This window comes from Ictalurus punctatus, chromosome 3, assembly GCF_001660625.3.
Source record: "Ictalurus punctatus breed USDA103 chromosome 3, Coco_2.0, whole genome shotgun sequence".
Classification (NCBI taxonomy): domain Eukaryota; kingdom Metazoa; phylum Chordata; class Actinopteri; order Siluriformes; family Ictaluridae; genus Ictalurus; species Ictalurus punctatus.
Genome location: NC_030418.2, coordinates 23,505,427 through 23,533,157, shown reverse-complemented (window position 1 = coordinate 23,533,157; position 27,731 = coordinate 23,505,427). Strand labels below are relative to the sequence as shown.

The 27,731-nt window shown below is 39.3% G+C and overlaps 1 protein-coding gene across 3 annotated transcripts; it reads right to left on the bottom strand.

The window, feature by feature from the left end:
* Nucleotides 1-537: 537 nt before the first annotated feature.
* Nucleotides 538-27,731, bottom strand: trim9 (tripartite motif containing 9). 3 transcript variants are annotated; one of them, XM_047154078.2, is made up of 11 exons: nt 26,785-27,731; nt 13,738-13,833; nt 13,416-13,538; nt 11,446-11,556; nt 10,484-10,637; nt 10,203-10,348; nt 9,476-9,614; nt 7,846-7,884; nt 7,249-7,552; nt 2,839-3,001; nt 538-2,653 (listed from the first exon to the last, which is right to left on the bottom strand). In XM_047154078.2, exons 1-11 carry the CDS (start codon nt 27,622-27,624, stop codon nt 2,576-2,578), a joined length of 2,193 nt encoding a protein of 730 aa, XP_047010034.1. In that variant the 5' UTR covers nt 27,625-27,731; the 3' UTR covers nt 538-2,575. The 3 variants fall into 3 exon arrangements, with proteins under 3 accessions (XP_047010034.1, XP_017319431.1, XP_053535760.1); XM_017463942.3 differs by lacking the exon at nt 7,846-7,884; XM_053679785.1 differs by lacking the exon at nt 7,846-7,884 and having other exon boundaries at nt 10,203-10,637.

Here is a 27,731-nt window from a genome sequence, read left to right as displayed (position 1 = left end):
CATTCGTTCACTTGACTCAACCCATTTATTGAATATAGTGTACAGTTACAGAATGCACCAAGCGCCAGATAATAATAATAATAATAATAAAGTAATAAATTGTTGTTCACATTAGGGATTACTTTATGATAAAAGAAAATAAAAATCCCCTGTACAGTAACAGACCCACACTTTTGGCTCCTTACACAGCAAAATTGGTGTTGCTCGAAGCCCTACAGTGTTTGATACACTCCTACAGCATTCATTTGTCTTCCTTCTCACCTCAAATGAACACTAAGATTTATTTCAGCATTATAGGTGTCCATGCAATTCTGTAGGTGTTCAAGCTTGTTTTTTTGTCTTTTTTTTGTTGCTGTGCACACAATTCTTTTCATACAAGACAACAAAACCGCACTTTATCAGTCCGAGGAGTATCCTTGTATCAGTCAGTTGACAAACAGGCTCAGGAATTTATTTTGAAAGTAGGCTACACATGTCTGGTGATGCAAATAAAGGCAGCTATTTTATTGCACCACAGAATTAGCAGCCTGGACCCCCCCCCCCCCCCCCCATCTAATGACATGGAGCCACGCAAACATCCACTCTATAAAGTCTAGCACTTCTAGAACATAAAACATATTGCCGGTATGAATTACTATTTATTTTATTTAAAGCTGTGCTTTTTTTTATATTGCAGGTAATAACACAAATATATCATTCTATCTATATATAGTACTGGAATTTTCAGACATATAAACAGAAGCAGCACCAGTTTTTCAATAAGTATTAGCGATTTGCCTGTACAGCTCTGAGGCAGTAACAAACGGAGGGGACAGAGAAAGAGAAATGTGTGTGTACTGCTGCTCATTATAGGAGTTGACCAGAAGGGGGACTGTTGTGGAGTGAGTGTTCATGCTGTGCCTGTATGTGTGTGTATGTGTGTGTATGTGTATGAGTGAGAGACATCTCAGTGTCTCTTCATTCCTGTTAAATTACTATATTGACACTCTCATCATTGAACTTCGTGAGAATGATTCAGTATAGCGTCAAGTTATAATAAAGGATTATAGTTTACACCTTAAAGTTTAAATGTTTATTTTCCAATCATGGACAGATTGCAGTTAGCATTTTTTTTTTGGTAAATGGAGTGCAGTACGTGTAGTGTGAATTTGTAGTTTGTGAGGACAAAATGCCCTAAAATTTCTCAGCTTTCTACAAAAAAGAAAGCGCAGTAAAGGCCACACAGACATTACAGTCAGTGTGTGAATTTTCCATTTAACACATTATACTGAACCGACTGCACATAGTCCAATTATAATGATAAACTGCATTGTATAACCTCTACAGATTCATAATTTATCTCTGCACATATTCACTTTTGCACAGATCAGTAATATATGATCAATAATAATAATAATAATAATAATAATAATAAGTATAAAATCTGCCTGGACTCTGTAGTTTATAGGCTTATAGGACCAGAGCCACATCTTAATGCTTTAGCACCAACTATAATAGTAATAATAATGATAATAATAATAATAATAATAATAATAATAATAATAATAATAATAATAACAACAACAACAACAACAATAATAATAATAATAATAATAATAATAATAATAATAATAATAAACATAACAAATAACTCTTGGTTGTCATTAGTTATCACAATATTTGGGCTGTTATGTCTAAAATAAAAATCTTTTGAACCTGGAATTTTTTTTTTTTTTTACAGATTTGAAGTGAAGGTGATGATCATATTAATGAAGTTATAAGAAAATGAAGAAATGCTACAAACTCTAACCTTGACCAGCAGGGGGCAGTTGCAAGTTTTCATATAAATTCATTAATTCATTCATCTTCAGTAACCGTGGGCCATGGTGTATCTCCCAGGAACGAGCCAGAAATATATATTCCGTGGATGGATGTACATATACCTTGGGTAATTTAGAGTAGCCAATCTACCTACCGGCATGTTTTGGGGAGGTGCAGGAAACCTCAGAACATACGAAACTCCACACAGGCAGTAACCCGAGCTCAGGTTCGAACAAGGGACACTGGAGCTACAAAGTGGAAATGCTACTCACTGTTCCCTTTCATATAAATTGAGTTGTGCATATCGTTATGAATTTACACGCATGACACCATGCTGATTTTCTTCTTCTATCTGATCAAGCAGTCGATGATTAAATGAAGTAGATCGGAGGAGTAATGAGAGGCATGCCTGAACTTGGTAGCATAATGGCAGTGTTTTGTGGGAGGGAGAACATTTTTTAATTTTAACATTTTTTAATCAGTGTTTTCTCTAAACAACACATAAAATAAACTCTGTGGCTTTTTAAGATTACAAATGGAAGTGTACAGTAGTATTCTGCTCTCCTGCTGCCTCCGTTTGCCATAAAATAAAGTAATTTAATTTGAACGGTTGTAACTAGCAGCTAAGCTTCTTAAAAAGCACTGAAGTCTTAAACCAACCCAGAATTTCACATAAACAGCTGAGAACTGAATATCAGTATAATTTTTATCCATCAATGTATGTGTGTGTGTGTGTGTGTGTGTGTGTGTGTGTGTGTGTGTGTTATGTCGGTCTTCAGCATACGGAGCCTGAAGGGTCCGACTCTCCTAGTGTGTAGAAGTCTGGAATGGGCAGTCCAGTGTGAAGAGTCACCTACACAAACACAAACACAAACACACACACACACACACACACACACACACACACACACACACACACACACACACACACACACACAGAAACAACAGAGGCTCTCTGTTAAGATGATTAATTTTCATGAGTTTATTCATTAGCCTGTACACTGTGTTATTGTTTTGTGTGTGTTGGTACTGTGTTACCTGAACGTTGCGGTTGAGGCTGATGGCAGGGTAGTAAAGGCCTTCCAAGGAGTCGAAAGCCACAGGACCTTGTTGCTCATCATTGATAAGAAACAACAGAATCCCCCGGGTGAAATCCAACAGAACCCCTATTGTTGCTCCCTTACCAATCCCTCCATCCGTTCTGAGAGATAAAGAGAGATTCCGAACTTAGAAATCACAAATAAAGAAATTCCCATGCACACTATTACTCCTGAGTATATATACACAATAGTGCTGATCAGAATCAATTTCACTATCATTATATAATCACTATTTGAATTTTCTGTTCATAATTACAAATTCAGAGGCAACCTCACTTTAAAAAAAATTACTTGATATAGGAAAGACTTATAAATCCAAGTTATTTATGGCATACTTTATTGTCAATTATGTCTACAATTTCAAATTAATTACAAATCAAAATTAAGTAATTAAACATTTTAAAATTAAACATTACAATTATATAGGGCTGCAACAACTAATCGATAATAATCAATAATCCAGGTTGTTGCACGATCCAGGTTGTCCAAAACATGAGAATGTTTTATATTAAGCGCTTCAAACAAACTCGTAAGTGTATTAACGTGGCTCGTGGTGTCAGATGCTGCGACAGATGCCTGTGCTGTTTAATGTGTTCCAGACATATTTTCTTCAGTGCACAAATGACATTTTTACCTCTATATACTTATCTGTAAATGTTAGAAATTCATGCCAGTGTTTCCATTTTACATAAATCCTCGTCCTGACAGCACGAGGGTCTCCATTAAACTACACTGAATGAGCACGAGTCAATCAAACAATAGAAAGAAAACACCAACTAATAAACTGTTGTTTGATGCTACATTTAGAAACAAAACTAATTGTGTTTTTATAAGAGCAGTAACTGTAATGGGGTTATAACATGTAATTGTATATAAATGTAAGAAGTGTCATACATTTACAGAATAAAGTAACGTTACTGTGCTCAAATGAGTGAATGTGTGTGTTACTGCAGAACATTCAACCTCTTACCAGTTCACACTTCGTTTGTGCTTTTGTTTTACTTTTTTTTCTTTTCTTTTTCTAGCATTTTTACTATAGTGATTTAATTTCTGCTTTAAAACTTGTTTTGGGGTTTTTCAAAATATAATGTTAATATTAAAAAAAAAATCTTTTTGCACAATGTACAGCATAGCCCACAGAAATACATTTTTATGCCTTTTTCACAGCCTTCAATTTGCTCAGTGTTTGAAGGACAACATTGGGCAGAATGTGAAATAATGTTTTTTCAAGAAAAAAATACAGAAAATAAAAATAGGCATTTAAACCAACTAATCGATTAATCGAAGTAATAATAGACAGAATAATCGATTATCAAAATAATCGTTAGTTGCAGCCCTACAATTATATTACACATAAGCAATTAAAAGGCACTTTTTCTGTGGCTGGATCTCAACTAGAGATCTATTGCGCATACATTACACTACACAGATACTACAATATGTATCTACATATTTTAGGTACTCCTACACATGTACTGTATACAGTATTGCATCACATATTACTACACATGCTCAGTATTTCTCAGTATATCATAGTGCACTACATAGTGGCAGGACACTGCACAGGGTTTGGCTGCAAATGCAGGTTTTTTTTAAATGATCAAAGCTGACAAGTCTGAAAAGCAGTCAGAACAAAGTCAAAACCAGAATGTCAGGCCGAACCAAAGGCTTGAAATCGTCACTGGCAGAAAGCAGTAGTGACTTTACACTACAGAGGAGAATGTCTGGGTTATTTAAAGCTATTAGTGTGGTAAAGAATGGGTGTAATTGATTTGTAATCAGAGAACTGTGAATAAGGATATGGGTCATGTGACTAATTAGGTGACATGGCCTGTAGTTTATTAGCTGACAATGTTGGGAAATGTCGTTCATTGTTAATGACTGATGTAGGTCATGATGAAATTCACTGAGGATCCTGGAAAATTAAATTTGTGTTTTCAAGTGAGGCTGGCAATGACGTGGCACATCTCCAGGGCGGCTGTGACTCCGGTGGTAGAGTGAGTTGTTGGGCTGGTTGTTGGGCGGTTCGATTCCTGGCCCAAATGCGGAAGTGTCCTTGGGCAAGACACTGAACTTCAAGTTGCTCCCGATGGCAAGCTAGCGCCTTGCATGGCAGCTCTGCTACCATTGGTGTGTGTGTGTGTGTGTGTGTGTGTGTGAATGGCTGTATGAGAAACAATGTAAAGCGCTTTGTAGAACCGCTAAGGTTAAAAAAAAAAAGCGCTATATAAGTGCAGACCATTTCAGACCATTTACTACAGTGCCCTCCACTAATATTGGCACATGGTAAATATGAGCCAAGAAGGCTGTGAACAACTGTCTTTATTGTTTAACCATTTGATCTTTTGTTAAAAAAATTCACAAAAATACTCTGCTCTCATGGATATCAAACAATTGCAAACACAACACAGGTTTATCAAAAAATATCTTTGTTAAATATAGAAGTGCAACAATTATTGGCACCCTTTTAGTCAATATTTTGTGCTACCTCCCTTTGCCAAGATAACAGCTCTGAGTCTTCTCCTATAATGCCTGATCAGATTGGAGAATACATGGCATCTCAGATGACCATTCTTGAATATAGAATCTCCCCAGACCCTTCAAAGGCTACTGGATTCTCCTCTTCAGTTCACCTCATAGGTTTTCTATAGGTTTCAAGTCAGGGAACTGGGATGGCCAGGGCAGGACCTTGAGTCTGTGGTCAGTAAGACTATGTGTGTGTTGATTTTGTTGTATGTTTTGGATCATTCACCTGCTGGAAGATCCAACCAAGACCCATTTTCAGCTTTCTGGCAGAGGCAATCAGGTTTTCATTTAATATCTGTAGATATTTGATAGAGTCCATGATGCCATGTATCCTAACAAAATGTCCAGGTCCTCTGGCAGAAAAACAGCCCCAAAACATTAAACAGCCACCACCATATTTAGCAGTGGGCATGAGGTACTTTTCCATATGGCTACCTCTCTGTGTGCACCAAAACCCCTCTGGTGTTTATTGCCAAAAAGCTATATTTTGGTTGCATCTGACCAGAGAACCCGATCCCATTTGAAGTTCCAGTAGTGTTTGGCAAACTGAAGATGCTTGAATTTGTTTTTGGACGAGATTAGAGGCTTTTTTCTTGAAACCCTTCCAAACAACTTGTGGTGATGTAGGTGACTTCGGATTGTAGTTTTGGAGACTTTCTGACCCCAAGGCGCAACTAACTTCTGCAATTCTCCAGCTGTGATCCTTGGAGAGTTTTCAGCCACTCGAACCATCCTCTTCACAGTGCATTGAGACAATATAGACACACATCCTCGTCCAGGTTGATTCGTAACATTTCCAGTTGACTGGGACTTCTTAATTATCGCCCCGATGGTGGAAATGTGCATTTTCAATGCATTTTCTTATAGCCACTTCACATTTTGTGAAGCTCAACAATCTTTTGCTGGACATCACAGCAATATTCCTTGGTCTTACCCATTGTTATGACTGACTAAGGGAATCTGGCCTATGTGTTACCTCATATTTATACCCCTGTGAAACAGGAAGTCATGGTTTAACAATTTCATGTTTCTAGTGTTTGTTCTGTCTCTGTCATTATTTCTCTTCATGCACAATTTATTTAAAACCATGTCCGACTTCTTTAGTTGTTTTTAATTACGTAATACTGCATGCCATATGAATTTGGACTTTTTATAAATACCACATGAGTGATACAATGAGGAATACCATGAGAAAGAATGATAAAACATTATGCCTGAAATTCTAAAAATAAAGTCCCCAATGTGTTTTTAAACAAAAAATGTTAACATTCAATTATTAAATATTGTCGATGAACCAAAATTTTACAAAATATAATAAAAACAAATAAATAGCAATATAAGAAATAGCAAATAGCAATATTCATGACATTTACACAGTTTAGGGGTGCTGTATCATTCATCTGATTTCAGAGGTAAAAAAAAAAATAATACATTTTTTTTTTTAAAAACCTAAGATGTTCATTGGAGGCTGGCACAAAAATATTATTTTTTTTTTTCACTTACTTTGGGATTTTGTGTAGAACATTTGTAAAAATGACCAGACATATGCTGCATTGAGAATGGCAAGAGCAACAGAAATAAGGTTAATGATTTATATTAAACTACAATAATAGTCTTTAGTGATTTGGTAATTTATCCATAAATGTGGACACTATGCATGAAAAGGATCATCTAAAGGTCTAATTAATATTTAAATGTATGCTGATGCTTAATCTATGAATTAATAAAAACTGACATACATTTTTTAAGGAACTTCACAGCTAATATAGCTCAATATACACATATTCTAAGATAAAGATCTCCTAGATAGATATTACCGTACCTGTTGGTATGGGAGTTGTTGTGCATGAACCAGGAGCGGTTGTTGTCCACATACATGGCCCAGGCTTTATCATCCTTTCCCAACATTACGTCTTTCAGCACGTCACCTCGGGCAATCCCAAATGCAGGGTCTGGGTGATTGTCATAGCGATCTATGGTCATTTCCCAGTAATGCACCCCACGGGAGAAGGGTGTGTTGCCCATGACAACACGATCATCGTAACTGTTACACGTGACTGTGAGGTTGTCATTAGACAGTATGATGTCTGGATGGGCTGACGCAGGGTCAAAGGTAAACCAGGCAACTGCAGGAGGAAGCCATACAGACACACACATTATGTGTTGGTCACTGAGGGCTTAGTTTTAATGTACTGTATGTATATTTACACTAGATGAGTAATAATGGATTTGAATGGCTACTGTTAATGATAAGGACACTCCAGTACGACCTTACTTACACACACACACACAAACAGAAGACACAGACACAAACAGGAGCAACTGAAAACACAGGAGCAGAAGGGGTACAGGTGAGTATGGTTATAATAATGATGAGGAAAAGGAGGAGGCGGATTGTGGTTAAGAGAGCCATCCATACCTGTAGCTAGAGTGTTAATATCACATGAGGCAAGTCCAGCTGAGATGAGAGAGAGAAAGAGACAGAGAGAGGGAGGAGGGAGAGGGTGAGTGAAAGGGAGAGGGGGTCGGTTTGAGAAAGAAAGAAAGAAAGAAAGAAAGGAAAAGAAAGAGTGATAGAAAGGAGGATTGTACGAGAGAGAGGGAGGTAAAGCAGCTGATCAGGGAAGCTGGATCTGTTCAGTGACACATCGCCTCTTGCATAAAGCCTTTCAAATAATTGTACAACATTAATTTAACATGTTTTCTTTTTTAATCCATGAAGCCATTGTTAATTATGTGACTGAATATTCTACTTATGCATGATTTATGCTTGGTCAGGCAGTCAGTTTGGAAAAGTCACTTTCCAAAGCAAATGGCGGAACAAACACAGACTGGACAGCAGAATATACTGTATACTGGGTGAATTAGTGTAAGAGGCACAAATTGGCATTGAGCTATAAGTCTGAATTTCTGACAAGATAATCACGTTTGAAAACACGGTGTTCAGACGAAGGTTCAAGTCCTGAAGCTATCATTTTAACTATATTTTCCAGTACTGAAGCCATTTTTAAATCAAATAGCCTGAAGCTGAAGTGTTTCTTCTTATGGAGTCCATTTTTAGGGACGGCAGACCAATTTATTTTGAAGTGTGTTCGGAAATGTATTTTAGACATGCACTTTTACATGAAAACTTGCCTGCAGTTAAGCAGGAAAAGGTTAAATGTGAATTTAAGCCATAATCTCAAAGAATGACGTGGCAGTTGACCAGAATGTGACTCAGTGGAGTTCCTTGGAAATCACCATTGGGCTCAATTAGGGAAGACACATGTGATAGATATATTTAAGTGGTTGAATTCAAATCCTTTCATTAATTGAAAGTCACATCCATGTGAATGTGTACAAGCATTGCTTGAAGGCTGCAGGTTTAAATGCCTGAATATTAACTGTGAATGCATTCTGATATCCCAGGTTTTCAAGGTGAAAGAGGTTATAACTTATTTGTTTGGCAGCTTCTATTTTTTTAAAATTATAATTGTAATTAGCAGAAGATGTAATTTGTTTAAACAGACAACAATGAAGCAGCATGCTTTCAGCTTATTACACCGACTCTTTTGTTTGATGGACAGCCTGCATAATGTATAATGAATATTCTTTCTGGGCGGTTCTCTGAAACACTTCGGCTGAGGCATAATCCAGACTTTAAAGGATTACATTTCCCAGAAAGGCTCACATGAATAAACATGAACGTTAGCTAGTAGGAACCACAAGCTCATCTGCATCATTCTAAATGACCCTAAATGGCTGCATTATTCTAAATCATTAACTTTGAATGTTTCTGGAAAAAAGAAATCTTCCATAAATAAAAGCTTCATAACAGCAGTTTCTTAAAACTGTATCGTATATCATACTGTCAACATAAGAGTGCGACAGCGGTAATAGGAGCCAAAAATGCAGACTTTTGATTCCAATGTTACTGAAATATATGCAGAGTTCTTTAGCTGCTACTTACTGAATACCATCCAGCTTCCGTACATATCAAGAGCCAAGCATATCTAATGAAAAAGTGGCTGTTTGTGTGTGCAGAAGCACAGGTGAGGGGTATCACTTACTCTCAGAGGTCTGCATGACGAGTGTTTTGCTGTACTGCCCCACTCCGCTGGAGTTAAAGGCTTTAACACGAGATTTATACGTGCTGTTGAAGTGAAGGCCGTCCACTGTGCAGATTGTCTCCGGGCCAACGTACACTTCCTGAGGAGTGAGACCACATTATGTACTGAAGGGTATGCCCCCTTCGCATGCATAATATTTCCTGTCGGGCTCACACTATGGGCTTAATTAAGACTCTTTTGAAGACATAGTGTTCATGTGTAATGGTGTAGAGGACAGAACTTCCTCAGTCATCCTTTGTAAAAAATAGAGCAGAAATGAGAACACAAGGACCTGGCTGCCTAAAAAAGAGCTTGGCCTGTTTAGAAAGGGAGAAAGGGAGCATGTGCGTGTGTGTGGCAGCCTACTAAAAGTGTATAAATAGAATACTGCAGTGAGCCAACATGTGTATCACACAGAAAGTCTAAAACAATAAAAAAAAAAAAAAACTTTCAAATTATGTGTGTGTGTGTGTGTGTGTGTGTGTGTGTGTGTGTGTGGATGTTCAGGTGTATATGTGTTTTTCTGCATACGTACGTGTGTGTGTGTATGTATGTATGTGTATGTATGTGTGTGTATGTGTATATGTGTGTGTGTGTGTGTGTGTATGTGTGTATGTGTGTATGTGTGTGTGTGTGTGTGTGTGTGTGTGTGTGTGTGTATTTGTGTGTGTGGGCGTATGACGCTCACTCTGAATTGCCCTCCACTGCCATCATCCAGCTCTAGTATGTAGCCTTCCACAACGATCGTGGAGAGAGGAGGCTGTTTCCAAGATAGAGTGGCACTATTCGTCTGACTACAACACTCCTCCAGCTGCAGGATTGGAGCTGCTGGAACTGCGCGCGTGCACACACACACACACACACACACACACACATTTATCAGTACACACATATACATCCCCACACTCAAAGATACAAGCACACACACACACACACACACACACACTGATACTGTATGATAATTGATACCTTTCATCTGTACGAAGTCAAGCTGGTGGATGGTTTGTAGTAATGGGCTGCTGTCCAGTGTCAGGTCAAAATCGCTGGTCATACGTGGCGTGAGTGTCCCCTTACCCCACTGACTCTCAATCATATGCACCCTACGAATCAGTGCATCAGAGATCTACACACACACACACAAACGCAATTAAGTACACATGCCTGATCAGGCAAAGTTCATCAGTTAATCAATTCACCATGAGCATGGTTAGATGCCTATAAAGCAACTGTGTGTCTGTGATGAGAATAATGTTTTAATGATCAGTTTCATAATGTCAGTTAGTTACTGTTTTTAGTGTTTAGTGTTTCTAAGAAATGTAGTATTTTGATACATGCTGTAGTATTGGTATGCATCTCTAACATGGAATTGTTTGGCCAACATGTGTGTTTATACAGAGAGATGTATAATTGTATAGTGTTTAAAAAAAACTTCATAGTGATTTCTGCTTGTTGGCAATTGTAAAAAAAAAAAAAAGAAGAAGAAGAAGAAGAAAAAGGAAAGCGGGTACGATAAACGGGTATGTACCTCTCCCAAGATGTGTGAGGTCAGAGCATCTTTTTGATCTGCTGCTAATTAAAAAAAATCATAGGGCATCTGAATATGCGTGAAGGGAAACACTAACAGCCCTCTTCTCTATGAGCTAATGGACGCCTGCAATTGGCTACTGTAGATTCCATCCACTCCCCCCACTGCTTTCCCTGAGAACTCACTCAAAAAACGAACTGTGAAAATGAAAAAAAAAAATTAACTGTGCGCATATGATAAAAATACGAACCAAAAAAAGTTCCAGCATAGTCTGAATACAGAGAAATTTTTCCTGTGTCTATTGCGATATCTTGCAAACTTCAATTCCTGAATGCAGCACGGTGTGTGTGATTTGTATAATTATGTGTTGTGTATAAGGATCTTGTGCAGGTGAATGCTAGGTGACCTGCAGGAAGCCGCTGGGGTCATTTTCCTTGATGACCTCAAGACAATATTCCATCAGCCCCGTCGTCTGCCGCAACTTCACCGTGCAGTGAGAAATCTGATCACGTACCACCTGACAGATAGACAGACAGACAGATAGATAGACCGACCGACCAACAGACAGACAGACAGATAGATAGATAGATAAGGGAATAGAATGACAGAAAAGGATGGAGGAAAAAAGAAACATTATCACCACTCAAAAAAGATATTGCATACACTTGGTAATTACTTTCTCTCTCTCTCTCGCTCTCTCTCTCAATCTAAAGCCACTAGATTTATCTAAATCACTCTGATAAGTCTGTTTCTTTCCCCTGCTGTCATTGGTGCTGAGGCTGAGTTGCTAAGCAACAGAAGGAAAGTCTATTTGCATCCTCTGCAAGCAAGCAACATGCATGTTTTCCTTTTGTATGTTTGTGTGTGTGTGTATGTGTGTATGAAAACCTTTTTTTTTTCAAATAAACATGAGGATACCCCAAGGATAATAATGGATAACTTGCATCTTGATAGAAATCGTGACTTCCAGATGGCATCATACTAGTTTTGTGTGTGTGTGTGTGTGTGTGTGTGTAGCTCCTTCCTCTCACTTAAACCACTACACAATCCTAGAGACCCAACATTTTGGTCACCATAGCAACAGAGCCATGGCGCCATGGAGACCAGAGGCAATACAAGGCTTGTTCCTTCATAGTTTGGAAGCTCTAAGGCCTTCTGGTCTCCACACAAAACACATCCTCAGACACTTTACTGAGAAATCACAAGGTCAGGTGTACTAACCTGCCTGCACCTGGTTTCAGGTGTAATTAAGTTGCATTTTGCATGAAAAAATCATGTTGTGTTAAAATGTATCATGCAAAGTGCACTTCTCTCATCAGACCTACACATTTGAGAGAGGATCGCATAGTGGGAAAGTGGGGGGAGGGGGGGACGACAGAAATTTAGAAATGAAGAGTGTGGCTGACATTTTGACTGATCTACTAAACTTTGGGAAATTAGCACTAGCCGGTTTGGTGATTGATTTGGCTTGCCTCCTAACAGAGGTGTAAATTAGCGACGTGTGTTGCTCAGAGCTGTGTGGGCAGTGTTGCCAGGTGCTCGGTTTCACAGCAGAACTGTGATCTGCTGGGAAAGGCTGATTTTTTAATTACTAAAAAATGTGAAATAATTCCAAAGACCAATTTACAATCTCAGTAAACTCATTACGGTCATTTGGGATGCTTTTGTTGCATAAATCTGGCAACCTCACTCAAACCACACTGCCTACTTCATCTTTTTTTTTCCAAATATGCCATGCAACTAAACAGTTTAGTTGCGCAGTTTAAACTGTTAAACAGTTTGGTTGCACACATTTTATATGAAGCTGCTTATTCTGTACACAGCAGTTTCCTTTCATTAGGGTTAAAACAGTTCATTAGGGTTTAATGACAGACTTAATATCTTAACAGCTGCATCGATGCCCCGCCATTCTGACACGGCAGACGTTACTGTATGCTTGATATTTTCCACCATTTTACAGCAGCTTTTAAAAGTACAAATTGTGCCTCACTTAGTAGGCACAGCACAGTTCGCATGATGAACTACAATCTTTGCAAATTGAAAATTACTCTCAGACGACGTTGGGTGCACATTTTGCAGCTGCATCAAGTCACGAACATCAGGCCCCCAGTGTTCCACACACGCAGAACAGACGGCACAGCAAAATTCAACACATCACACACAGCACAAGACAAAATGAAACATCTCACAGGAATAAGATGCGTGTAGCATAATAATCTCAGTACACTGTAACACAGCACTAACACTCACATTTTAAATAGTGATGCTGGTTGTCTTCAAAAACATTACTGATCAGTGATTAATATAGGCACAAATTTTCTATAAGAGCATGCATTACAGCTATAAAAGTTTGTGTACATGTTTTAGTGTGTTTACCATGAGTTTGTGCTCGTGCTCTTTGGTCACTCTGGCCAGTAACTGAGCTTTCCGGCGGTTCAGAGCATCAATCAGCGCGTCACACTGAGCCACCAAGCATGCTTCAAATTCAACTCCATTCTCCTGTGGATCACACACACACACACACACACACCATACAGTGTGACACCAGATCTGCAGTCTAAAGAAAGGAATACAGGCCAAGGGCAGGTACGAAAAAACTTTTCCTCTCCCCTAACTACTTCCCTAACTACATGTTTAATTTCATGTCCCTCACCACTCGTTTCTTCTCACATCGATCTGTTTGTCTTGATTACAGTACCTGTATGTGCTGCACCATGTTTCTGAGCTGAACAAGAAACTCTTTGGCCTCAGTAGCTCGATCAGACAGGATGTTCAGTTCCTGAGAAAGCTGCCCCTAGACAGAGAGAGACAGAGAAATAGAGTTATGTTGGATAAATCTCTTCTTGTGTAAAGACACAAATACCAGAATCTATGACTGCACAATTAATCATGTCAAAGTCAATTCATTAAACATGACCAGCGATACTGCTGAGTTTAGCTGGATTTCTATTTATTTATTTATTGATTTATTGAATCTTGTACAGTAAATCACAAGTGCTTAATTTCACATCTTTCAACTTCCTGGTTGCACACAGTGCAAGGTACAAGATTAACAATTTATTTGACTAGGGAACAGAATACAGAACAGTTATATAGACTAAAAAAAACTATTTTCTGTTTATTTTAAAATGATAAAATAAAACTATTTTGTTCTTGGATGAATAATTGTAATAATAATCATGATTTCAATATTAAAAACGCAGCACTGTTTTGATAATGTCAGGAAATGGCATCACGTGTGTGACCTGCACCACAGCTGCTGTTATATACAAAGAGAAAGCAAATGTAGTACACACATAAAGGAAAAGATTTTGCATGTATGTGTGTGCATGTTATTATAAGAGTAGCTCATGGTTGTGTGAACAGGAAACAGAGCGCATGAGACACGAGTGACCCTGTGTTTCCTGCCTGTGGGAAGATACAGGAGTCATTGAGTGCTAGGTCAACCAATGAGAGATTCCCCATTCAATCAATCAGTCTCTCTCTCGCTCTCTCTCACTCACACATACACACACACACACACACACACACACACACACACACACACACACACACACACACACAAACGCACATCTGCACACATAAAAGCCACACATACCCAATGACCACATGAAGACACTAGAAATCTTGAGTAGATTTTCCTACTGCAAAACATTCCCCCAATATCATTAGCCTATTACAACATTTCAACTTTAATCAAACAGAAAAACATAAATCAACTTCAGGATGTCATTGATGATAATTACCAGGAAAGTAGGGCACAGTAGGCAAGGCTGACAAACACATAAAATTTGTAGCATAAATAGCTAGAAAACGTTTCTCTCCAAGAACGAGTGTTGCCTAGTCTATATAAGTCTATAATTAAAATTAGAAATACAATTCCAAATGAACAGATTTAAATATAGGCTAATTTTGGTTAGGTCAACAATGCAAAGTAAAAAAAATAAATTAAACTAAAATATCCTAAAGTAAATAAAAAATTGTATGATTACATGCTTTCTCAAAACAGATCCTAAGATTTATTTTTAATTTACTTGTCCAGCCTATTCCTGCTAGGGTCAGAAACTGAGTGTTAGGAACCGTGCTCCAGGGCCCAACAGTGCAGTGTGATGATGCTTGGATTTAATCTCATAACCTTCTGATCAGTAAAGCAGAACATTACTCACTAAGCCTTGACTGTATTTCTGCCATACACAGCACTATACACAGCCTAACAATAGGGCTGGGCAATATGACAATATATAAATTATAATATACAGTGCCCTCCACTAATATTGGCACCCTTGGTAACTATGAGCAAATAAGGCTGTGAAAAATTGACTTTATTGTTTAACCTTTGGAACTTTTGTTTAAAAAAAATCATTAAAATACTCTGCTCTCATGGATATCAAACAATTGCAAACAAAACATAGGTTTGTCCAAAAATATATATATTTGTTAAATATAGGTGTACAACAATTACTGACACCCCTATGAATTGAGAAATCTGAGAAAAAATATATTCAAGTATATTCCCATTGATATTAATTTTTTTTTTTTTAAATACAACTGGGTGACTATGATCATGAAATTGTTCAGCCATGACTTCCTGTTTCACAGGGGTATAAATATGAGGTAACACATAAGCCAAATTCCCTTAGTCATTCATACAGTAACAATGTGTAAGACCAAGGAATATAGCTGTGATGTGCGGCAAAAGGTTGTTGGGCTTCAGAAAATGGGAAGTGGCTATAAGAAAATAGGAAAATTTCTATTTCCATCAGAGCAATAATTAAATGGTAAATGGCACACTTATATAGCACTTTTATCCAAAGCGCTTTACACTGCGTCTCATTCACCCACTCACACACACCAACGGTAGCACAGCTGCCATGCAAGGTGCTAAACTTGCCATCAGGAGCAATTGGGGTTCACTTTCAGAGTCATGCGAACCAGGAATCAAACCGCCGACCCTACAGTTAGTGGACAACCCGCTCTACCACCTGAGCCACAGCCGCCCCATTAAGAAGATATTTAAGAAGTTCCAGTCAACTGGAAATGTTACAAATCAACCTGGAAGAGGATGTTTGTCTCAACGCACTGTGAAGAGGATGGTTCAAGGGACCAAAAAATCTCCAAGGATCACAGCTGGAGAATTGCAGGAGTTAGTTGCATTTTGGGCTTAGAAAGTCTCCAAAACTACAATCTGAGGTCACCTAAATCACCACAAGTTGTTTGGAAGGGTTTCAAGAAAAAAGCCTCTTCTCTCATCCAAAAACAAACTCAAGCATCTTCAGTTTGCCAAACACTACTGGAACTTCAAGTGGGATCAGGTTCTCTGGTCAGATTAAACCAAAATAGAGCTTTTTGGCAATAAACAGCAGAGGTGGTTTTGGCGCACACAGAGAGGTAGCCATATGGAAAAGTACCTCATGCCCACGGTTAATTATGGTGGTGGCGCTTTAATGTTTTGGGGCTGTTTTTCTGCCAGAGGACCTGGACATTTTGTTAGGATACATGGCATCATGGACTCTATCAAATATCAACAGATATTAAATGAAACCTGACTGCCTCTGCCAGAAAGCTGAAAATGGGCCATGATTGGATCTTCCAGCAGCACAATGATCCAAAACATACATCAAAATCAACACAAAAATGGTTTACTGACCACAAACTCAAGGTCCTGCCCTGGCCATCCCAGTTCCCATCCGAAAGTATTGACTAATAGGGTGCCAATTATTGTTGCACACCTATATTAAACAAAGATATTTTTTGATAAACCTGTGTTTTGTTTGCAATTGTTTGATATCCGTGAGATCAGCGTATTTTTGTGAATTTTTGTAACAAAAGATCAAAAGGTTAAACAATAAAGACACAGCCTTCTTTGCTCATATTTACCAAGGGTGCCAATATTAGTGGAGGACACTGTATATGTCATGAGAAATACAGGTTTCTGAGAGCTTTCGGGTATCACAGTCTCTTATTATAAACTGTTTTAAATAACAGTTACAAACTGACTGAAGGCATCTGATTTAAATGTTTAAAACTATAAAATGTTTTTTTTTTTTTTTAGACATTAACAAAAGTCTCAACTAAGTTTTTTTTCTAGTTAATTTTAAACGCAATAGTACTGTTTTGCTGACAGTTTTTAAGACACCTATATATTTTGATGCATATTATGTATTGTAGAAATCTCTTTATGCATCATGATGATATTTTTGTCATATGGCCCACCCCCATTCCACACAATTCCCTTGGTTCTCTGTATATCAATTTCCCACTTCCCTATTCCATAAATACTAAAGCACAACACATTATAGGTCTACTAATCTTCTTAACTTTGCTGTGCGCTACTCTAACAACAGCCTTTAATGTCACATTCCTAAGTAATTAACCAAAAAAAAAGAGATTTGTATTAAAAGAAGACATGATACAGAATATATCGGATCAGTGCTTGGCATGGAAATTGATACATAATCATGTAAAACAGAGCAAACTGAGTGAGTTCTCCGAGAGAAAAGAAAGAACAGGACTTGTGCAAAGAAAAATAAGACACCACAACAACATAACATGGGTCACGAGCTTAATTTGGAGTTCTTTTAAAGCTAACCACTGTATTTTTTACCAAAACAGAGCTTAAATGCTATTTGAGCAATTTAAACTACACTCTCTTCACCACATGGCTGTTTTCTCTTTCAGAGAGCCAGGCCAAACATTGAGAACACTCACATTGAGAAAAGCCTGCCAACAGTACAGCGTTATGACCTGCACGCTTTACTCTTTTGTGAAATGTATGGATCAATCAATATCAAATTATATGCTTCCCACCATGGCCTTATGACCTCTTACCTTATAGGAGTATGGCAAAGGGATGTGTGTGTGTGCGTGTGTGTGTGTGTGTGTGTGTGTGTGTGTGTGTGTGTTGCTGCATCAGCACTCTGCGAGCAGTAAGAGATGATTGTACCCCTCAGGTACAGTTAGGTGTTGCTGATGGCAATAAAACTGTCGCTACTGAAAGAGTCATTCTGTCATCATCTCTCTTTGTTTCATTATGTGGGAGAGAGGGTGTGCAATTTGTGAAACTGAGTGAAGGGGTGAACATGCTGTGCATAAATACCTCCCCGCAGGGCAATTAGGCTCATTTAATCCCGTTCCGTTTATTTTGTTGCCGAGAGTAACGTAGCGAGTGGGAAGATAACAGAAACTGTCAGAGCTGATAAATTTGCGCATGTTGCCTCAGCCTCTAAACACTCAACCAATCATACAGCACCTCTACGCTGCTCCAACCAATCACTTCTCTTAACAATATAACAAACAATCCTATGGTGAAGTGAGATTTTTTCTCTCTCCATATTTGGTAAATTGCCAATTCCCATATACTAGCTAGCTTTCCTCGATTCCACAACAGCTCCTTTCAAATGCTCAAGGATTATACTTAATAGTCTTTACTGTAGGGGCCAACTGCTAGACACGAAGTCTTTGTTCTGCAATATTCAGTTTACCTATAAATGAAGTTCAACTGAAAGCACATAATTCTATTTCACTGCTTGCAACAAACTGTAGTTAAAAAAATAAAACAGCTAAATGTAATGCTGTGGCAAACTCTTTAGTATAGGTTCATTAGTACTATGTCAGGAAAACCATGTTAATTGATTTGAAACACAGCAGGTTTTTACTGCTTAGAATGAATAGCAGGACAGAACACTATACATTAATTACCAACATGCAATACATCATCCATTAATGTTTCTGCACACGTGAATTTTCAATCCCACTAAACTTCACACATTCCAAATGCTGTTAAATGCTTAACTGTGGATAAATTTTGGACCAACTTTGTCTCACAATTTACCTGCCAGTGCCATAACCGGACCTCATTTTAAACTTTCAATGATTCTTTGAATGACAACAAATTGGGATAGTAACAATACTAAGCCAACAATTATGAATGCCATGATAAAATCTTGACCCCCACTTAGACTTCTCACTTCCATGTGGAAAATTTGTTGGTCTGGCTGTACAAAAGCAGCATATTACAGACCTGAGGCCATAGCAAGGCTTCAATCTGTCTAGAATTAATTAAAGAGCCAAATAAGCTTGGGGGAGAGGGAGGGGGATGTACCAAACAATGTCCTGGATGAAGTTTTACTGTTCTGGATGCTACCATTTAATCAGAATGTGGTATATGTCATCCATCAATCAGGGTTTTTACTTTCTAAAGAACCTTTCTAAAATGATGTTCCTAACTTGGTCGAATAATTGTGATAAATAATCAAGATTTCAATATTGAGGAAAAGAATAATAATAATAATTATTATTGTTTTAGCCATTACCTTGAATCGCTTGATATCTACAATTCTGTCTTTCCATAGTGCTTCGAAATTGCATCCTAAAAACCCTAAACTTTTTGGATACTATGTGGAGTTGGTTTTCTAATGTGGGGGAGATGGGGGGGTACAGTGGCTTAGTTGGGGGTTCGAATCCCAACTCCACCCTGCGTGAGCCGAGATGGCAGGTTCTCTCCATGCTTGGGGGTTTCCTCCAGGTACTCCGGTTTCCTCCCCCAGTTCAAAGACATGCATTGTAGGCTGATTGGCATTTCCAAATTGTCCGTAGTGTGTGAATGTGTGTGTGGATGGCACCCCATCCGCTGACTTGTGCTCCAAGTTCCCTGGGATAGGCTCCAGGATCTGCCACGACCTTGTGTAGGATAAGCGGTATGGAATATGGATGGATGATTTTCTAATGCAATAATGCAAGGCTTCCACTTTAACACCATGAGAATACCAACAGAACAGAGAGATTAAATTGAACTGTCACTCATGAACTTTTGCCCCAAATCCTGCACATGCTTGACAGTCTGAACCCAAATAATGAGCTAATGTACACACATACACTTACAATGGCATGACCTAATACTACAACACACAACCATATCAGTAACACTGAGCAATCATGGAGTCTTCGGTGATTCAGGACCAGGAGCTGTGCATCTGTGTGGGAGGTTTCTATTCTAAAGGCTCAGACCAATTTACTTCTTCTCAAAATGGCAGTTAAAGGTGGGTGTGTAGCAGAGGATAACGGCACTCATAAAGTTCAATATGTGTGATATATGTGTGTCTTGTGATCTGCACTGAGAAGGTTGTTCCTGGCTCTAAAGTCATTCTGCAGATGTCCCAGCAGGGTACTGTCACACAACACTGAAAGTGATGAGATGGAGTTAAAACAGCAAAATGACTGAAAGAGATAGAGCAGCTCCCTAGCCATTCCCTCTTGGTGTTGAGCATGCTATTTTATTCCCTTCATCTTCCCCATCTCTCTTTTTTGTGTCGCTTTGTCCAGCACCTGGGGCTGATAAATCTGACCTGATTATTCCAAGGCAGTCCTCAAATAACACTGAACATGCTCTCTGACACACAAAATACAACAGGAAGAGCTGATGCACAGAAAAGCCAGGGAAAAGAGAAGGATGAGGGAATAATACAGAGGATGCTGTGTTAGTATCTGGTTTCCGCACACAATCCTCTCTAGAAACCACACATTTAGGAAGAATAACACACAGATGAGTAGGTTGTTTGTACAGTATATTCTTGTCTGTATTAGTGTGTGTGTGTGAGATGGCATGGGAGGATTTTGCTACAAAATCATAATATTCAAATCCTGGTATGACGCAAATGCAAAAATAAAAACAAAAATATAATGAATGGCACTGCTCACGTTTTAAAATGGCCATTGCCATCATGTAAAATATTTAAATTAAGCAAATATGCAAAAGGTGTTAGGGATGGGCGATATGGACTTAAAACTATATCACAATATTTTCTGGTATTTATTGCGATAATGATATCAGTGGCGATATAAATATAGCACCATTCATCACTGTTTTTGGCTACAAGAGATAGCTGTGATCTTGAGAGCCTCAGAAACACAAACATTGATCTAAAAGTAAAACTGATTTTCTGTAAGCAGACCAGTTCCAGATTGTAGAGCTAGCTCCTCGTTTAGCGATAAACTCCCCCTCAGCTTCATGTCCGCTTTCCACCGTACTTGTTTTTGCTCTGAATGTGAGCTGCGAATGACACACTGTCAACTGTCATCGTGGGAAGACTAATTCTTATTGTGGGGAGAATTTCTACCGGTATATTGCAAACGATAAGATATCGCCCATCCCTAAAAGGTGTCATGGCAGTGGGTTGCTTCGCACTACAAGACCATGATTAACTAAAGGATTTACTAAATTTTGTGTGTATAAAAAACTGTGTAAACTCTATAACACCCACAAAAAAAATGAAAGGTGGTTTATGAACAGGTTCTAAGAAAGACTGTGTTTTCTATATGAGCAAAAGTACAAGTGTTTTGTGTATTTGTTTCAATGACTATGCAATTACCTAAACATACAGGGCTGTGTCAACACAAACAGATTAATTTAGCACTAGCGGAGTGTTTACTAAGCCTTAAGGTCACTTCAGGAATGAATATTGAGCGCAAAATTTAATATGACAGAAGGGCAGGTATTAAATTTGCAAAAGCCTATTTCTGCTATTTGAAGATAAAACAAAGCTGTTTTTTATTAGTTTCTAAAATGTGTTAGTTAATATTACTACAGTGAAGTTGGTTTCATATTAGATATTTGACACATATTCACACCTCAAATGCCAACAGCGTTCAAAGAAAGTGAAAAGGTCTTCGTTACACTTGCCTTTATGAACAGAACACAGTCACGTCTACACTTTATATTTCTGCATTCATACTGATCACACAGTGTGACCTTTATCACTGAACTTGTTAGACATAATCAGTTCTAATGCCTCGTAATACTTCTCTGAGCAGTCACTAATTTAAACTTTAGTTGAAGTTTAGACCAATAGAAGACAAGCAGGGTGCTTTGGAGAGAAGCGCGTTGTTTCCACTGAGTGGAAAATGTCCAGTACTGCCCAGAGCTCTGTGCTAAAGTAATTAACCAAACCAAATTAATTTTTAGAATGAAACTGAACCTTCACAACACTCATAAGCATAAAGCAGAGAAAGAGAGAGTAATGAATATCCGTGCTATAAGTGGTACCAGATTAAATAGTACGATTGTAGCATCAAAGCCTCACAATTCACTAGTGCCTTTCTCCTCGTGTTTCCTCTTGTGTATCTGTATCAGTTAGGTGATGATAAAAGATGTCCATCATGAACTGGATCACATTTTCTCAAGCTAACTGGAGTAAAAATAATACATACAGTACATACACCTATGGCAAAATAAAACCAACACAGGGGATCAGGATCTCTACTACAGTACAGAAGTTGCTAGAATAACTGCTATATTATAACACTTTACTACAGCATACTTAATTTATATCCTTACTTATAGTGAAAGCACTACAGACTTACACTCTGTGGCTATCACTTCCTGGCATCAGCAATCAGTAGAATAAATTAGACTGTGCTCAAAATTGCCTTGTCGTGTAGTGTCACTGCTCCCTGCCGCCATTTTAAAAGTGTAATCTGAGATTTTTCAGAAATGGATCCTTTTCTGGACTATTGCAATATATATACTTCTTATACAGAGCTTGGTTAAAGTATTTTATAAAGTATAAACTAAATACTTATACAATAACTGTGTTTATTCCACAGGAGCCAAAGTTGATATATTGACCAGTATAATTTTAGGTCATTCACGAAATCAAAATACATGTCATAAACCTCAACAGTCAATCCAATGCAAAGTCATCAGACTAGGTCCAGTTTACTGTGGCCATGGGAATCCGACACACAGCACCACGGCAACAGCACCCGCAGACAAAGGATCCAATTGTAGGTACAAGCGTATACACATAGAGACACACACTCAGAAATGCACACCAAGGATACAGAGTAACAGCTGTGTGACCTGCTGTATTCAGCAGAGATTTCATCTCACTTGGAAAGCTTAGTTTTCCCAGGTGATACAGATCACACACACAATATGCTGTATGTACACCACCATGGACAACACACACATACCACTGAAAAGAACACTATGAGTAGAACCCTGATATTTCCTCCTAACATATATGTTACAGCTGAAGTGGTGCACCCATGCCTGCTTGGGAACATAACCTTGCAGTGCTTCTAAATCTGTTCTCTTTACCTCCTACACATTGTCATACTTCTGGCTAGAGGCAGAGAATATTCCCCCTCCACACAAACCCACCCACACCCACACCCACACATTTAGCCCATACACATTCTGTCACACATTATGAATGGATTTTTTTTCTTCTGCTGCTCCATCTCTCATAACTGAGATGCACAATAAAATAGATTTGAGACATAGTTTGAAATTTCTCTGCTGAAACCTCTAGATTATTTTTCTTCAAGAGACTGACTAAAGAATGAGCATAGAGATGCAGGAACAGATACATTTTTGTCCATATAATGGTGATTCTTCTTGGAGTCAAACACCTCACTGCTAAGCTTGGTTCCTCATTGCTACTACAACCTAAGGCTTATCTGAAACTATGGGCTTACATCAACCTCTAAATTTGCCTTTGCAGATAATACCACTCTCAATCTCCCTATGTATTATCAAAGTACTGTGTATTATTCAGTAACTTCTGAATATAGGAAAGATGCTCAGCTAAGAGTTACAGTAAGAACCCAAGTCTGGACACAGCAGAAGGTCCAAGGATGCAATCAGTGCAGATTATCCAAAACGTATATTTCTGGTCTTGAGGAACTAAAATGAGCACAAGACCATTCACCCCACTGGCTCCCTGTATGTGTATGCGTTATCTTCAATAGATTCTTGGCTATAAAGTAACCATGGATATGGATTAACCGCCTGTATGGAGTCACTCATCAGTGCTTACATTCCAGTCGTCAAAGTTTGTGTGTGAATAGAAGCTGGTGACCATGCAGTACTAAAAGAAACAGTCTAAAGCCAAAATATGTTATGGTTTTGTTATGGTGAAATTTATAGCTCAACTTTGATACTGCTGATGACAATAAAACAAATTCCTCTTTTCCAAGATCCACCCAAGTAAGCAGGTAATGTGCTCCAATGTGAACCGGAGTTGGAATTGATTATCTTCTAAATAGCAATATATCCCAAAGTGTTTTATTTATCTTATACAACAATAATTTACCAAAGCTAACATTTTCTAAGTTAATTACTGAACAACACATCATACTTTTTACTCACTAAAAGTTATGATTAATGATTTGGAACCTCCATGAAATCAGTTCCTGTTATCACTTACATTATAACAGCTATAAACAGACTAAAAATGCAGCTTGCCATAGTATGAGAAATCACAAAGCCCCCCATCCTAAAGACTGATGGGAAACTTACATGATGGAAAGTTACAGATTTACCTCTGACTATTAAACCATAGGCACTGGAGAGTCCTTCTGAAAATGCAAAATAAAAATGTCTTCACAGAAAACTTTACCATCTCAACAATTGCACGTTTTAAATCTGTTTATGTGGAGCGTCCCTCTGTAGGCAGTTATTATAGAAACGATAACATATTATTAAAATAAACTGTGCAGACAGAATTTCTGTCAGAACTACTGTGATAGAAACACCAACACGTTCTGACCGATGAGATTCAAGCATTCATCACCACTACAAGCTCTATCCCCCCGATGTATATATGTCAACACAGCCATGTTGCATTGTACCAATTGCCTTTAGAATGAAAAAGCTTGAACTCCTACTACTCGATTATTGTTAGCAGTAGAATTATTATGTAACATGACTCTCGTTTTAGTCCAACTGATTGCTTTGTGTCTGATGTTTGCAGTCCTCCTATGTGCTAGCGCTTCATTCAAGAGCTATTATGCTCAGCAGGTGGATATTTATTTCCGTATCATTTGGATTGGTGTCAAATACTGGAAAAACTAAATGCTTATTTTTTTTCTGTCTCACTTGTTAGTCACTTTGGATCAAAGTGTTTAACAAATGGATACATGTATATGTAAATTAGTGAGAGTTAGCGATATGAGGAATTCCTTGTATTCCCCTCTCCTCTCATGTTTCTCTCTCTCTCTCTCTCTCTCTCTCTCTTGTTCATACACAGTAAAAAATGCATTCATTTACTGCTGCCGGCCAAAAACCACACATACCTTTAACATCACTGTGGAGACAAAACCACACATCCCTTTAACATTTACATGGAGATGCGCAGTGCCCTTAAGGAACTGGTAGAACACCCTAATAATGATTCACTTCCTCCACACCAGATAAAGGACACACAATTTACTGGTAAAACAGGACACCCATCTGACCCTACTGAGCAGCCAAACACTTTGCTTTCAGCCTGAACATAGTCAAGTCTGTGATTTGAGTGTACTAGATCAGTCACAAGATATTTATAGAGGATAAGTAATGCGTCCTTCTGCACAGTTTTCTGTTCAGCCTGAATCACAGCCCGCTCCTTTCAGCTTGTGCTTTGAATTTTAACCAGAACAGAGCCGCCACCTCTGTTCTTCGCTGCCATGTTTTTGTCACGATTTATTAAACGGTCTGAACACAGAGTTGCCATGACTCTTTACTCACTGCTGACACTCTTAAAGACAAGCTCTCACACAGACAAGTCTTCGTAAGAACATTTTTGTGTTTGAGGAATTATGTCCACGTATAAGATGATGAAGGCTGTAATAGCACTTTACAGTAAGATAAACCATGGTACAGAGTTACAATTACATTTATATAGCACTTTTCTAGACAATCAAAGCACTTTACATAGTATGGGGGAGGCGGGATATCTTCAAATACCACTAGTGTGTAGCATCCACCTGGATGATGCGACAGCAGCTATAGTGCGCCAGAACACCCACCACACACCAACTATTAGTGGAGAGGAGAGAAGAGTGATGTAGCCAATTCAGAGATGGAGATTATTGGGGGGCCGTGATAGATAAGGACAATGGGGGAATTTCACCAGGACACCGGGGTTATACCCCTATGAGGGGTGTCCTGGGATTTTTAATGACGGAGAGTTCATTTAACGTCTCCTCAGTGCTGTTTTTATAGAATAGCGTCCCCACACAGACCACAGGGTGCGCGCCCCCTGCTGGCCCACTAATAACACTTCCAGCAGCAACCTTAGTTTTCCCTAGAAGATCTCCCATCCAGGTATTGGCCAGGATCAACGCTGCTTAGCTTAAGGGGGAAACCAGGCGAGAACCAGAGATATGGCTCTGGCAGAGATGTTAAGCATGTATTATTGCCCTTGAATGCTCATAAAGCAGGTCTTCAGTGTCATGCTGAAGAATCCTAGATAGCTGAAAAGTTACAACACCAAATATGGATTCTAAAATGGCTACAGTATACTTATGAATACACTTTTGTTATGGTTGCCTTTTTTCCCTTCATATTTGATGTGACACTGCCATCAAAGGTTTGAGTACTGGCCAATCCCAGATATGGATATGGATATGATTCTGGCATTTTCTTAATAGCAAAGCAACAGTCTGGAGGTTCTGTTGCCAAGTTATGCAGACCATCATGGGCATGGTGGCATTAGAGTTTAAAACAGTTTGCATGCTGGTATAAAATATAACACCTTCATGGACTGAAAATATAGAAAACTGGATCTGATACTGATCCAACTTGTTAAGGCTGTATCAGCCAAAATAGTAATACGTATGTTTCAATATGAATTCAGTACAGCAGGGTTGAGTTGTGTCTACCTGGACTTAACCATTACATTTGTTAATTTCAGAATGTCGGTGTTAATGCACCACTGTAGAAAAAAAATCATTTGAAGTAAATGTCATCCCTCTCCCTCACCTTGTGCAGCTTCCACATGGCCCCGAGTGCCTTGACCTCATGAGCGGAATGCTTGCCTTCCTCGAGGCACTGGTAGCACACAGGTGTCTTGCACTGCACACAGTACATGCTGAGGTTCTCCAGTTCGTGCTCGGTGCAGGTGGAAGTCTTGCGCGGGCTGGCGCGCCGGCTGATGCGTCCCTGCGCGGGAGGAACGAGGCGGTGTTTGGCGAGCGGACCTCGCGGCGGGTGGCAGCGCAGGCGGCACGGGTCGCAGTAAAACACGTCGCACTGCTCGCACATGGCTGTGGCTTCCCGTGGGCTTTTCTCGCACAGCTGACAGCGCAGAGCTGCCGCTTTGCTCTGTTGGTAGCGGTCCACAACGGCTTCGAGCACCCGGTTTTTGGGGAAGCCGCGCAGGCCGCGCTCGTCCAGGGTCAGGCTGCGGTGGCATTGCGGGCACGTCAGACAGGCGTTGCGCGGAATCGGCGGTGTGCCCATGGGCTGCGGGAGCAGCTGGTGCTGAGGTTGCGGCGGGGGAACGGCAGCGGGAGGGAACACACGCACTCCATTAGGTGACTTCTGGCAAGGGGTGGTGGGTGCGCTCGCGAAGCCGCCGTAAGAACCGTAGCCGCTGTCCGACTCACTGTACAGACTCATCTTATCCAGGTCCAGGTAGTCATAATCGGACGGCGCTGAGCCGGAGGCGCGGCCGCCCTGTGGAGACTCCGCGTCCGGCGTTTGCACCAAGATGTTCCGAGCGCAGGCCAGGCAAATGTTGTGCGAGCACGGTAGGATGATCGGCTCTCGGAAAAAAGAGCCACACACCGGGCACTTGAGCTCCTCTTCCATTTCTTCCATCTTCAGATTTAGCTTTGCTAGCAGCGGGGAGGGGGAAAAAAAATCTCCGTTCACCCACAATCACCTCGGACTTCCTTATCCTCTTCAGAATGCACGCGCAGAGCCCG